The 12482-nt window shown below is 37.5% G+C and overlaps 1 protein-coding gene across 7 annotated transcripts in view; it reads left to right on the forward strand.

Annotated features, from left to right (window-relative positions):
• The window catches only part of PIK3CB (phosphatidylinositol-4,5-bisphosphate 3-kinase catalytic subunit beta), a 191104-nt gene that overhangs the window by 77712 nt on the left and 100910 nt on the right, over positions 1 to 12482 (forward strand). For 5 of the 7 annotated variants that reach the window (XM_073803775.1, XM_019934250.3, XM_019934248.3 and 2 more), the window contains one exon: positions 9578 to 9764. The exons of 1 other annotated variant lie outside the window; for it this stretch is intronic. In XM_073803775.1, coding sequence (XP_073659876.1) covers positions 9612 to 9764 — 153 coding nt within the window. In that variant the 5' untranslated portion in view covers positions 9578 to 9611. Of the gene's footprint in view, positions 1 to 9577; positions 9765 to 12482 lie in introns of those variants that run through there. One more of the 7 variants, XM_019934252.3, reaches the window with a different exon arrangement.

A 12482-nucleotide genomic window follows, 5' to 3' on the forward strand; every position in this document is an offset into this window, starting at 1 on the left:
ATGTATACATATGGCTGATTCATTTTGGTGTACAACAGAAACTAACAGTATTGTGAGGCAATTATACTCCAATAAAGATCTATTAAAAAATATTGTACAGTACAGAGAAATACAGCCATTATTTTGTAATAACTTCAAATGGAGTGTAATTGAGTATAATATATAAAAACATTGAATCACTATGTTGCACACCTGAAACATTATATTGTAAATAAACTATACATCAATTTAAAAAAATAAAATTAAAGGTTAAAAAAAGAAAAAAATGTATATGTATACATATAGCTGATTCACTTTGCTGTACAGTAGAAACTAACACAACATTGTAAAGCAACTATACTCCAATAAAATTTTTTTTTAAAAAGTGTTATGCAAGAAGCTCTTAAGTGCTACAAGTTACCCTGTAGTTTTTTGTTTTGTTTTATTTTTTAAAGGAATTTTAAAATTAAGTAATTTTTGCCTGAGTTGGGGCTTCGTTGCTGCGCGCGGGCTTTCTCTAGTTGCGGCGAGTGGGGGCTACTCTTCGTTGCGGTGCGCAGGCTCCTCATTGCAGTGTCTTCTCTTGTTGCGGAGCATGTGCCCTAGGCACGCAGACTTCAGTAGTTGTGGCGCACGGCCTTAGTTGCTCCGCGGCATGTGGAATCTTCCCAGAGCAGGGCTCGAACCCATGTCCCCTGCATTGGCAGGCGGATTCTTAACCACTGTGCCACTAGGGAAGCCCTGTTTTGTTTTGTTTTTTTTAAAACTATGGACTTCATTTAATAATAGTACATTGGTTCATCAGTTGTATCAAATGTGTTGCACTAATATGAGGTAATAATAGGGGAAGCTGTGGGGGAGACTTTCTGCTCAGTTTTTGCAGAAACTAAAACTGCTCTAAAAATAATTCTATGAATTATTTTTTAAAAACTGTAAATCATCAAGACATAGAGGAATGAGGCATCTCTTAACTTGGGGGGCCATTTTTTCTTTCTAAAATGTTAGAACTGGTGCACCTCTCTTTCTTTACTGATTAGAAAGGAACTAGGAGGAATTGAGAAGAGAACCATTATTCTCCTGTATCAGACAGAAATAAAAGTGAATTGTAGCCATCAGTTCCTTTATGCATACTCTAAGCTGAGAAATACAGGAGAAAAAAGATCCTTCTTTAACTTTTCTGCCAGGTAATAGATGGCTTATGTTCTTTTTTTAATTTTTTTAATTTTTTATTGGAGTATGGTTGCTTTACACTGTTGTGTTAGCCTCCACTTCATAACAAAATGAATCAGCCATACACTCCCCTGTAGTTTTAGTTAGACTACCCCATCAGTATGTTTAGTAAGGGTCTTGAAAACTAAGAGCCAATTATACTGGCCTTACATTCCTCTGATTGGTTAGGGGGCTAAAGTTTTCTTGACTTAGAGCTTCTTTTACCCTTCAAGAATTAGCCAAAGATAACATAGCCAAATACAGGAAACACTATTGATTGTCAAGTAGAAATGTATGGGAAATTATGTTCATTATTGTTTTAAATACAGACTACAGTTAGGTCTAGTTGAATTGTGGAGACCCCATTAATCCTTTGAGAAATAGTAGGAATTGTCATAGAGCAGGGGTTCTGAAACTGGACAGTGTGAAATCCCCCCCTATAAGATGCTTTTGAAATTTGTAGGGGGTGATATTGTTGTACCTGTTGCTGATACAGTGACTGGGGGAGGTGCTACTATTATGTAATGGTTAAAAGTCTTACTATTATCTGAGCCTAGATCTGAACTTTATTTATTTACATAAAAATATAATACACAGCATTTTTTACATGATTTTTTTTTTTTTTTTTTGCGGTACGCGGGCCTCTCACCGTTGTGGCCTTTCCTGTGGCGGAGCACAGGCTCCGGACACGCAGGCTCAGCGGCCGTGGCTCACGGGCCCAGCTACTCCGCGGCATGTGAGATCTTCCCGGACCGGGGCACGAACCCGTGTCCCCTGCATCAGCAGGCGGACTCCCAGCCACTGTGCCACCAGGGAAGTCCTACATGATTTTAATACATTAATTTTGGAAGATATAAACTTGGAAGATAAAGATTTGTAAAATCAATGGCACCAGTGGCTTTTATGGCATTTGATCAGTCTGCATTTGTAGTTGTCACATCCATGGTGATTCTATGTATAGATTCAAACCTCTGACTACTTCATTGTGTAGGGGTATGGTTATGTCCAAGTATTCACATACTGAAATATACAGCCTTATTTTCTTTTATTTTCCCTTTATATTATAATTAGGACATTATATGAGTATATTTTGAAATTGGCTATATATGTATGTAAATTATATGAATAATTTCATTTCAGATTTTTAAAGTATTTGTAAAATACTTATTTAGAAAGAATATTGAATATGAAGATTGACAACCAGTCTCTTAGGTAGTATTTAACTTAAAGTACTTTGAAAACCTTGAGAAGTGGTCTAATAAAAGTGCTTTTATTAAAGTGACACACAAGTACAGCCTATATGTTAAGCTGTAATTACATGGTATATGTCTACCTGTAGTGTTTATAAAGTCTGACAACCATTCTAACTCAGTTATTAGTAACTTATTAATATGGTAATATCAAGGTAGAAATTTATGTACCTAGACATAACCTTTCATTACAGTTCACTTTTCAGTATCTACAGAGGTTTGGTTCCAGGAGCCCTCACAGATACCAGAATCTGCTGATGCTCAAGTCCCTCATATAAAATGGTGTAGTATAAATGAATAAATACAGTCATACTGTGTCTGTGAAATTTTGATACGTGGTTGGTTGAATCTGTGGATGTGAAAGCCATGGATACAGAGGGCCTACTGTATTCCCTTTAATAATTCACTCCTTTTTGAGAAAAACATTTCTAGGTCTCATTTAAACACAGTATAGCTTTTCAAGCATCATCAGTATTTTGATGAATCATTAGAATCTTTCTGATGATTTTATGTCAAAAAGTTGATAATTTCAACATGAGAATTTTGTCCTTGAAATAGAAGATAGAGGGATAAACAGCAAGGTCCTACTATACAGCACAGGGAACTATATTCAATATCCTATGATAAACCATAAAGGAAAAGAGTATGAAAAAGAATGTACTTGTATGTGTAACTGAATCACTTTGCTGTACAGTAGTAGTTTACACAACATTGTAAATCAACTATACTTCAATAAAATAACTTAAAAAAAATTAAAGATAGGGGGATTGATTTTGGAGATTGGTGTGATGTTGCTTTAGTAAGCAAAGAGCATGGTTAACTGTAAAGCTAAAGGATTAAACTTTACGATGCATTTTGAGATGGCAGGAGAGAAATACTTGACCCTTGCAATTTACTTTGCCAGTTCCTAATGCTATTTATTTATTTATTTTTAGCTGCGTCGGGTCTTTGTTGCAGCCTGCAGGTGTCTCTCTAGTTGTGGCACATGGGCTCCAGAGCACGTGGGCTCTGTAGTTGTGGCACGTGGGCTCCAGAGCGCGTGGGCTCTGTAGTTGTGGCACGTGGGATCTTAGTTCCCTGACCAGGGATTGAACCCACATCCCCTGCATTGGAAGGTGGATTCTTAACCACTGGACCACTTGGAAAGTACCTAAATCACATTTTTAAGGGGGACTTCCCTGGCGGTCCAGTGGTTAACGCTCTGTGCTTCCACAGCAGGGGACATGGGTTCGATTCCTGGTCAGGAACTAAGAGCCCTCATGCTGCGCAGTGTGGCCAAAGGAACAACAACAACAACAACAAAAATCGCTTTTTTTTTTTTTTTTGCGGTACGCGGACTTCTCACTGTTGTGGCGTCTCCCGTTGCGGACCACTGGCTCCGGACACACAGGCTCAGTGGCCATGGCTCGTGGGCCCAGCTGCTCCGCGGCATGTGGGATCTTCCTGGACTGGGGCACGAACCTGCGTCCCCTTCATCGGCAGGCAGACTCTCAACCACTGTGCCACCAGGGAAACCCAAAAAATCACTTTTTTAATGATCCAATATAATTGTTCTAGTGATTTGCATAGAATTCGAATTCATTCATTCAGACAGAAGTAAATATGTATTGAGCCAGAAATAGTAGGAGGTTGGGAAGCTCTCACTAAGCAACAAGCTTCAATATAGTGTGCTCCTGCTTTGACATAGATATGCCCTGGTGCTTGAGTGCACAGAAGAGTATTGGGGGTGGATTCCAAGAGTCTAGAAGACTAAGAGTTGGTCAGGACATATGTAGCTGAGGACCACCTAGGGAGAGGGATGACAGGTTAAAGGTAGGAGGCAGGAGAGAGTATGGGAAATGCTGGCAAGTATCAGCAGTTCAGCAAGGCTGGATTAAGGATAGTATGTGTGGGAGTGTTGAATGACATATCTAGAAAGTAAGAAAGGTAGGGGGCCATTAATTCATTCTTGTAATTCATTTTAGGTATGACTACTTCATCAAGAAATTCTTAAATCTGCCATAGTGGTTTTGCCTCTAATACCCAAGAAGTTTAGAATTTGAATCTGGGGAGTTGATGCTGTTGGGTAGTGAGGTACAGTATGTCTCCTTGAAAAGGTTGTTGCTCTGGGCTCCAGAGTCTCAGGAAGTCTCATCATTTCCAGTTGTCTGGTAAGGGTGAGGTCTCAGAGTTTTTGTTTTTATAGTTTCGTGCTCCTGTATTACTATGGCTATTCATCAGGTGATTTGGCTTCAGTTGTGAGAATCTTGCCAAAAATCTATGCTGAAGAAACCAGGGGAGTATACAGGTTTATCTTGATTGTAATTCTGTGACAGTTGGCTGATGTTTCATAAACTCATCTCAGTTTTAAATGCTAACTTTAGTTTGTCCTGTCAGCTTTTGTTGACAACTCCTAACTCATATGTAGTACTTGGTGTTCAGGAGATGGCTTTTCCCTGTTTGTCTTTGCATGGTGGTATTTTAAGGTAAGCAAAGCATGGTCTTTAAAATTAGATGTAGCATGTTTTCGTTCCTCAAATATTTCTTGAATGCCTAATACTTGGAAAGTTGAGAAGCTCCTCCACTGAAGACAGTCTCTAAAGGCTGTTCTGCAGTGATTTGCCTAAAGCGTTTCTAGGATCAGCGACAGTTAATGACATCTGTAGTAACTTTGTGTAATTTTGTTCTTGTCTGTGAAAGTTTATCAGTTTAGAATTTCTACGTATAAACGTATAATGATTTCTCTGTACACTGTGGTGAGAGACAGTATTTTAAGAAGCATGGCACAAGACCTCAAGGAGCTTACAGTCAACGTAATGTGGTTTATTATGGTTAAATGTCTCGGACTCTTTTTATGGTGCTTTAGTAGTCATTATGTAGAGTGTGGTGTTGGGCTCACCCTCTAGAGTTAGACCCAACTTCAAATCCTAGGACTGCTGCTTTTTATCCATGAGATCTCAGATTTTCTAAGTCTCAGGTGCTTCTTGAGGAGTAGTAGTATTACTACAGGGTAGTAGTAAGGATAAAATATAGTAACACATGTAAGACTTTATTAGAATGCTGACACATAGTAAGTACTTACCTTTAGGTGTTATAAATTCTATTATCCTGTGAGCTTTTTTTTTTTTCCTTTTTTTTTAATTGTTGGAGTAGGGATAATACTGTTTGGTCTTAAGTTCATTAAACAATTACAAATGGCTACTATCTGCTAATCACTTTTGGGGAAACAAAAGTAGTTGAATATATGTGGCTCACAGCTCAAAAGAACTAACAGTTTTTGAATTAAAAAAATTAATAAATAGCAACAAACATGGAGCTTATTATATTCCAGGCATTCTTTACTCAGTGTTAATAAGTATGCTATGAGGTAGTTACTGTTGTTTTCACCATTTCACAGATAAAGGAATTTAAGTAGGAAGAAGGCATATGATTTGCCCAAGATCTCTCTGCTAGCGAGTGATGGAGCCAGGTTTTACAACTAAGCTGTTAGACTCTGAGAACAAAATATTTAATCGTTGTTCTGTTCTGCCTACAGAAACAAGGCTTGCACATCTGAAAGATTCAGGACCCTTATGACAGTGTCAGTGTGGTGGATCTAGGCCATGGGGGGTAAGACTTAGGAGGGAGGAATCAGTAACGGCCAGGATGTTCAGTAAAGGGAGAAAGCTGTCATTTAGCAGAACTTGCAATGTGTCAGGCTCTCACATATTAGCTCCTTCATTTGTCACCGTGTTCCCAGGAGGAGCATTTTATTATGAATCCCTTTTTTAGTTAATGGAGGCTCAGGAAGTTTAAGTGACTTACCAAAATTCACATAGCTGGTAAATGGTATAGATGGGATTTTTTTTTAATCTTTTATTTTTTAAATTAATTTATTTTATTTATTTATTTTTGGCTGCATTGGATCTTCGTTGCAGTGCACGGGCTTCTCATTGCAGTGGCTTCTCTTGTTGCGGAGCATGGGCTCTAGGCGCGTGGGCTTCAGTAGTTGTGGCACACGGACTTCAGTAGTTGTGGCTCGTGGGCTCAGTAGTTGTGGCTCACAGGCTCTAGAGCACAGGCTCAGTAGTTGTGGTGCGTGGACTTACTTGCTCCGTGGCATGTGGGATCTTCCCGGACCAGGGCTCAAACCTGTGTCCCCTGCATTGGCAGGCATATTAACTGCTGCGCCACCAGGGACGTCCTTAGATGGGATTTAACAAAATCTTTTTTACGAAAATAGCAAACATATACAAAAGCAGAGGAGTAATACAGTGTACTCCTCATCACCCAGATTCAGTGAATACCAACATTTTGCCTCTCATTTCATCTATTTCTGTCACTTTTAAAAACAGTTTTATTGAGGGATGATTGACTTAAAGTAAACTGCACATATTTAAAGTGTATAATTTGATATATTTTGACATATGTACACACCCCTGAAACCATCATCACCATAATCAAGGTAAATAAACATATCCACCACTCCCAAGAGTTTCCTTGTGTCCCTTTGTAATCCCTGCTTCTTACCTTTTCCTTCTTCCCTGCCCTCTCCCACACAAGGCAACCACTGATCTGTCACTATAGACGAGTTTACCTTTTCTAGACTTTTATATAAATGGAGTCATACAGTATGTACTCTTTTTGTCAGGCTTCTTTCACTCAGCGTAATTATTTTGAGATTCATCCACATTGTTGAATGTGTCTGTAGTGGATTTTTGTTTGTTTTTGCTTTTTTGAGTGTGTAGTATTCTATTGTATGAGTGTACCACTTTTTAAAAAATTCATTCACTTGTTGATGGACATTTGAATTTTTCCCAATTTTTGGCTAGTATAAATAAAGCTGCTATGAACAGTTATATACAAGTTTTTACATGGATATATGCCTTCATTTCATTTGGGTATATATTTAGAAGTGGGATGACTTGATCATATGGTAGGTGTATGTTAAGAAACTGCCAAACTGTTTTCCAAAGCAGCTCTAGTGTTTAACATTCCGATCAGCAGTGTATGAGAGTTCCAGTTCCTCTTCTTCCTTGTCTACACTTAGTATGGTTGGTCTTTTTAATTTTAGCCATGTAAGAGGTGTGTAGTGGTGTCTTACTGTTGTTTTAATTTATATGACTAATGATATTGAGCCCTTTTATCATCCATCTATCTCCTTTGATAGCCTCTGTTCAAATCTTTTGCCATTTTAAAAAAACTGAGCTGTTTTTCTTTTTTTATAAACAAATTTAGGAATTCAGGATTTTCTTTTTTTTTTTAATTTTTATTTATTTATTTTCGGCTGTGTTGCATCTTCATTGCTGCGCGTGGGCTTTTCTCTAGTTGCAGTGCGCCGGCTTCTCATTGCGGTGGCTTCTCTTGTTGTGGAGCATGGGCTCTAGGCACATGGGCTTTAGTAGTTGCGGCACGCAGGCTCAGTAGTTGTGGCACATGGGCTTAGTTGCTCCACGGCATGTGGAATCTTCCTGGACCAGGGCTTGAACCCATGTCCCCTGCATTGGCAGGCCAACTCTTAACCACTGCGCCACCAGGGAAGCCCTGGGCTGTTTTCTTATTATTGTATGTTGAGAGTTCTTTATGTATGCTGGATACAAGTTCTTTATATGATTTGTAAGCATTTTCTCCTGTCTGTGGCTTGTCTTTTTATATTATGGACAGTGCCTTCCTTAAGAGCAGAAGTTCTTAGTTTTGGTGATGTTCATTTTATCAATTTTTTATTTTATGAATTGTGCTTATGGTGTTGTATCTAAGAATTCTTTGCCTAATGCAAGATCACAAGCTTTTCTCCTATGTTTTCTTGTAGAGGATTTACAGTTTTAGCGTTTACATTTAGGCCTACAATCCATTTTGAGTTTATAATTTTTGATGTGAGATATGTATTGAGCTTCATTTTCTTAGCATATGGATGTCTAGTAATTCCAGCACCATTTGTTGAAAAAACTTTCTTTTTTCTCATCGAATTACCTTTACATCTTTGTTGAAATCAGCTGCCCATTCACGTTTTCAAAAATGGAATAATTTAAAGCAAATGCCAAGCATAGTGTCATTTTATCCCTATATGTACTTCATTATGTGTCTCTGACTGATAAAGACTGGTTTTTAGAAACATAACATTCCATTATTATACCTCACAAAATGAACAGTTTCCTTACAATTATCTGATATTTAATCCATATTTAAATTTCCCAGGTTGTTTCAAATCAGTCTCCAAAGTTGACCAATAAAGGGTTTTTCTCTATCTTCATTGTCTCACATTTGTATATATTTCATGTGTTTCAATCCATGGATGTCGTTATTGTTTTTGATGCCCCAAAATGCTTCCGGTTGGTGTCTGTCTCTTTTGACACGATACTTGAATGTTTTGAATAAATGGGATTTGAACCTTGTTTTGTTTTTTTTAACTTCAGTGCCCATGTTCTTCCCAGGATTATTGTTGTGCTTTCTTGAAGGAAGCCCTTAAGGAATAGGTGAGACTTAAATGGTCCAGTTGAAGGGTGCGTTTGTTGGAATAGTGGTTTGGTACGGGCAATGTCAACATATCTGTGAACATAGGTCTAGCAGCAGGAGGCAAAAAGCACTTGTGGCACAAGAGCCTGGATTGTGGAGTAGTCAGAGAAGCAAAGGAAAACAGGCCAGAGTCATAGCATAAAGCGCCTTGCCAGCTGGTTTGGGGGATTTGGTCTTTTTAATACTTTGGTGGTGGGTCATGGGACTAAGTTCATGACATTTTGTTTCTCTCGTGAGCTTGATAGAAAATTATTTTTGAAGGAAGGCCCTCTTGATTGCCATTTTTCATGGAGTTTGCCAAGAAAAATTTGGTTGAAGAAGCGGATATCAATTCTCTAAGTAAAGTCTGGAGAGAATCCCCTGTTGAGTGGTTGTTAACTGGATTTCTCAGGAGCCTGTACTCCTTAAATCTTTCATCTTTCACATAATAAGTCATATACTTATTATGTTGAATTTGAATCAGTATGGTATATATACATAATTTATGTAGTGATAACCAAAAGTATTTTTAAGTTATGGTGGCTTACTCTTGCTTAACTTAATTGACCTCCTGTTACATTGTTGGCTATATTGAAATCCAAGGACTAATTATGGATTGGTGAGCTTTATCACGTTTTAGTATAAAATTTGGCTAATTAATTCACTAAGTTTTACTTACTGATTTCTAGAGCCCCATGGTTATGAGTGTGCTTCCGCTTCATAATGCCTCCTGCTATGGCAGACATCCTTGACATCTGGGCAGTGGATTCACAGATAGCATCTGATGGCTCCATACCCGTGGATTTCCTTTTGCCCACTGGGATTTATATCCAGTTGGAGGTACCTCGGGAAGCTACCATTTCCTATATTAAACAGGTATGTTATCAGGCTGAATTTCTATAAACATAGCTTACTTACTATATCACTTAGGGGAAAATGTTCCTCCATTTTAGAATGTTATTAATGTAAATCATATGGTAAATTTGAGAGAAGTTTATAAGTCATTATATTTTAAAGATTTTGATCCATACTGTGTCTTGGATCTTGTTTATTGGCTATATAAAACATTCTCATTCTCACTCCCACTCACTTTTAATTTTTAAAAAAATCCACGTGTGATACCTGAATGAAGACAAATTAGCTTATGTTAGCTAGTTTGAAAGGCTTGTTCAGGTTATCAAAAGGAATTTGACATTGTTCTAGAAAGTTTTATTTTGAGGTAAGATCTTTGTATGAATTGTCTTTGAGCTTATCACGTTTATTTTTCCTCAAGTGATTTTTCGTTGGTTGTCTCTTCTCTCCTTTTCCTTCCCTTTCTAATCCCCATTTTCTGTCCCCATCCCCACTATTTTTCATGGTCACTCTGGGGGAAAAAAAGGTTTTCTGCTGTTCAGTAGACTTTTTTCCCCCAGTAATCAATGCTGTGTCCTCATTTGAAAGCAAATTCTTTCACATAACAAGGCTTGCATGTTTTGTTGGATGATTTTTTTCAAGCGAATTGATGAGTACTATTGATTTGTGAAGATTATGACTTGTAAGTAAAATTATTTTCCTAAACTTTCTCTTTAATGTTTTTCAAATAGCTAAACCCAATATGGAAATTGGGGTTTATGACATATTTAAGAAAAAGTATTTATGACAAACCTTTTTAAAATGCTTGACTTTGGACAGCCTTATAACTCTTTTCCAAGCTTCTTCATCAGGGAGACATAAGAATTCTAGAACTGCATAATCCCTTAAGTGAAAAGGGATCACTTTTTAATTGTTTTGGGCACCCTACAGGGGCAGATAGTACACTTATTTTTATAGTCACAAGTGACAGGTATGGATGCCTGTGGCTATAGCTGAAGCTGAATTAACCATTGAAACCATGCTCCTTTAAAAAAAACTTATTGTTGTAAAATACGTATAACATAAAACTTACCGTAGGAGTCATTTTTAGGCACACAGTTTCTTGGTATTAAGTATATTCACAGTGTTGCCCAATCCATCACCACTATCCATTTCCAGCACTTTTCATCATCCTAAACACAGACTCTGTACTTAGTAAATAATAAACTTCCCCTCTTCTAGTCCCTGGTAATCTCTATTCTAGTTTCTGTCTATATGAATTTGTATATTCGAGCTACCTCATGTAAGTGGAATCACACAGTAGTCGACCTTTTGTGTCTGGTTTTCTCAATTAGCATAGTATTTTAAAAGTTCATTCATGTTGTTACAGGTATCTAAATTTCATTCCTTTTTAAGACTGAATATTATTTCATTGTATGGATATACCACATTTTGTTTATTCATTCATCTTTTGATGGACATTTTGGTTATAACCATCTTTTGTCTTTTGTGAATAATGCTGCTCTGAACATTGGTGCACAAGTATCTGTATGAATCCCTGCTCTCCATATGTTGGATCATGTGGTAATTCTGTTTTAACTTTTTAAGAAACTGCTAAACTTTTTTTTTTTTACAATGACTGTACCATTTTACTTTCCCACCAGCAATGCAAAAGGATTCCAGTTTCTCAAAATGCTAGCCAACACTTGTTTTCCTTTTTTGTTTTTTTTTTAAAGTAATAACCATTCTTATGGCTGTGAAGTGGTACCTCATTTTAGTTTTTTTTTTCTTTTTTTTTTTTTTTGCGGTACGTGGGCCTCTCACTGTTGTGGCCTCTCCCGTTGCGGAGCACAGGCTCCGGACGCGCAGGCTCAGCAGCCATGGCTCACGGGCCCAGCCGCTCTGCGGCATGTGGGATCTTCCCGGACCGGGGCACGAACCCGTGTCCCCTGCATCGGCAGGCGGACTCTCAACCACTGTGCCACCAGGGAAGCCCTCTCATTTTAGTTTTTATTTGCATTTCCCTAATGGCTAATGATTTCAGGCATCTCTTCATGTTCTTATGGACCATTTGTAGAATTGTCTGTTCAAGACCGTTGCCTATTTTTTAATTCAATTGTTTTTTGTTGTTGAGTCATGGGAGTTCTTTAATGTATTCTGGATGGTAATCTCTTATCAAACATATAATTTGAAAGTAATTTCTCCTATTCTGTGAGCTGCCTTTTCACTCTCATAATAGTGTGCTTTGATACAGAAAAGTTTCTAATTTTGATGAAGTCCAATTTGCCTATTTTTTTAATTTTTTTTTTTGCCTAGCATCAGTTTCTCTTGTTTGTTTCATATAACTGAATCTGAGGATTGGCCACGATTTTTATCCCTCAGCTGTTGACTTTTGTCCTGGTTGCAGTTAAAATATGTAATCCACCTTGTGTTTGTGTGGTGACCTTTTATGTGATCTCATCCAGGAGACTTCAGGGGAGATCATGAGAAATTGATTCTGCTCATCCTAACAGGACAGTGCTAGTTAATGGAGATAACTCTGGTGAATAGAAAAGAATTCAGGACAAAAATAATGTAAATTTTGTATGGAGGTGATAGATGATACATAATTTAAATGTTCTTCTTTTTAATTAGAAATTATTTATGTCCACCAGAATGCTAAATATGGAAGTCTTCAGTGATTCTTATTCTTCATAGATTTTCACATTTAATACTTTTGTTTATATAAATGCATTTTTTTGCATTATACCATTATATTACTTT

This window comes from Tursiops truncatus, chromosome 4 (assembly GCF_011762595.2).
Source record: "Tursiops truncatus isolate mTurTru1 chromosome 4, mTurTru1.mat.Y, whole genome shotgun sequence".
NCBI lineage: Eukaryota > Metazoa > Chordata > Mammalia > Artiodactyla > Delphinidae > Tursiops > Tursiops truncatus.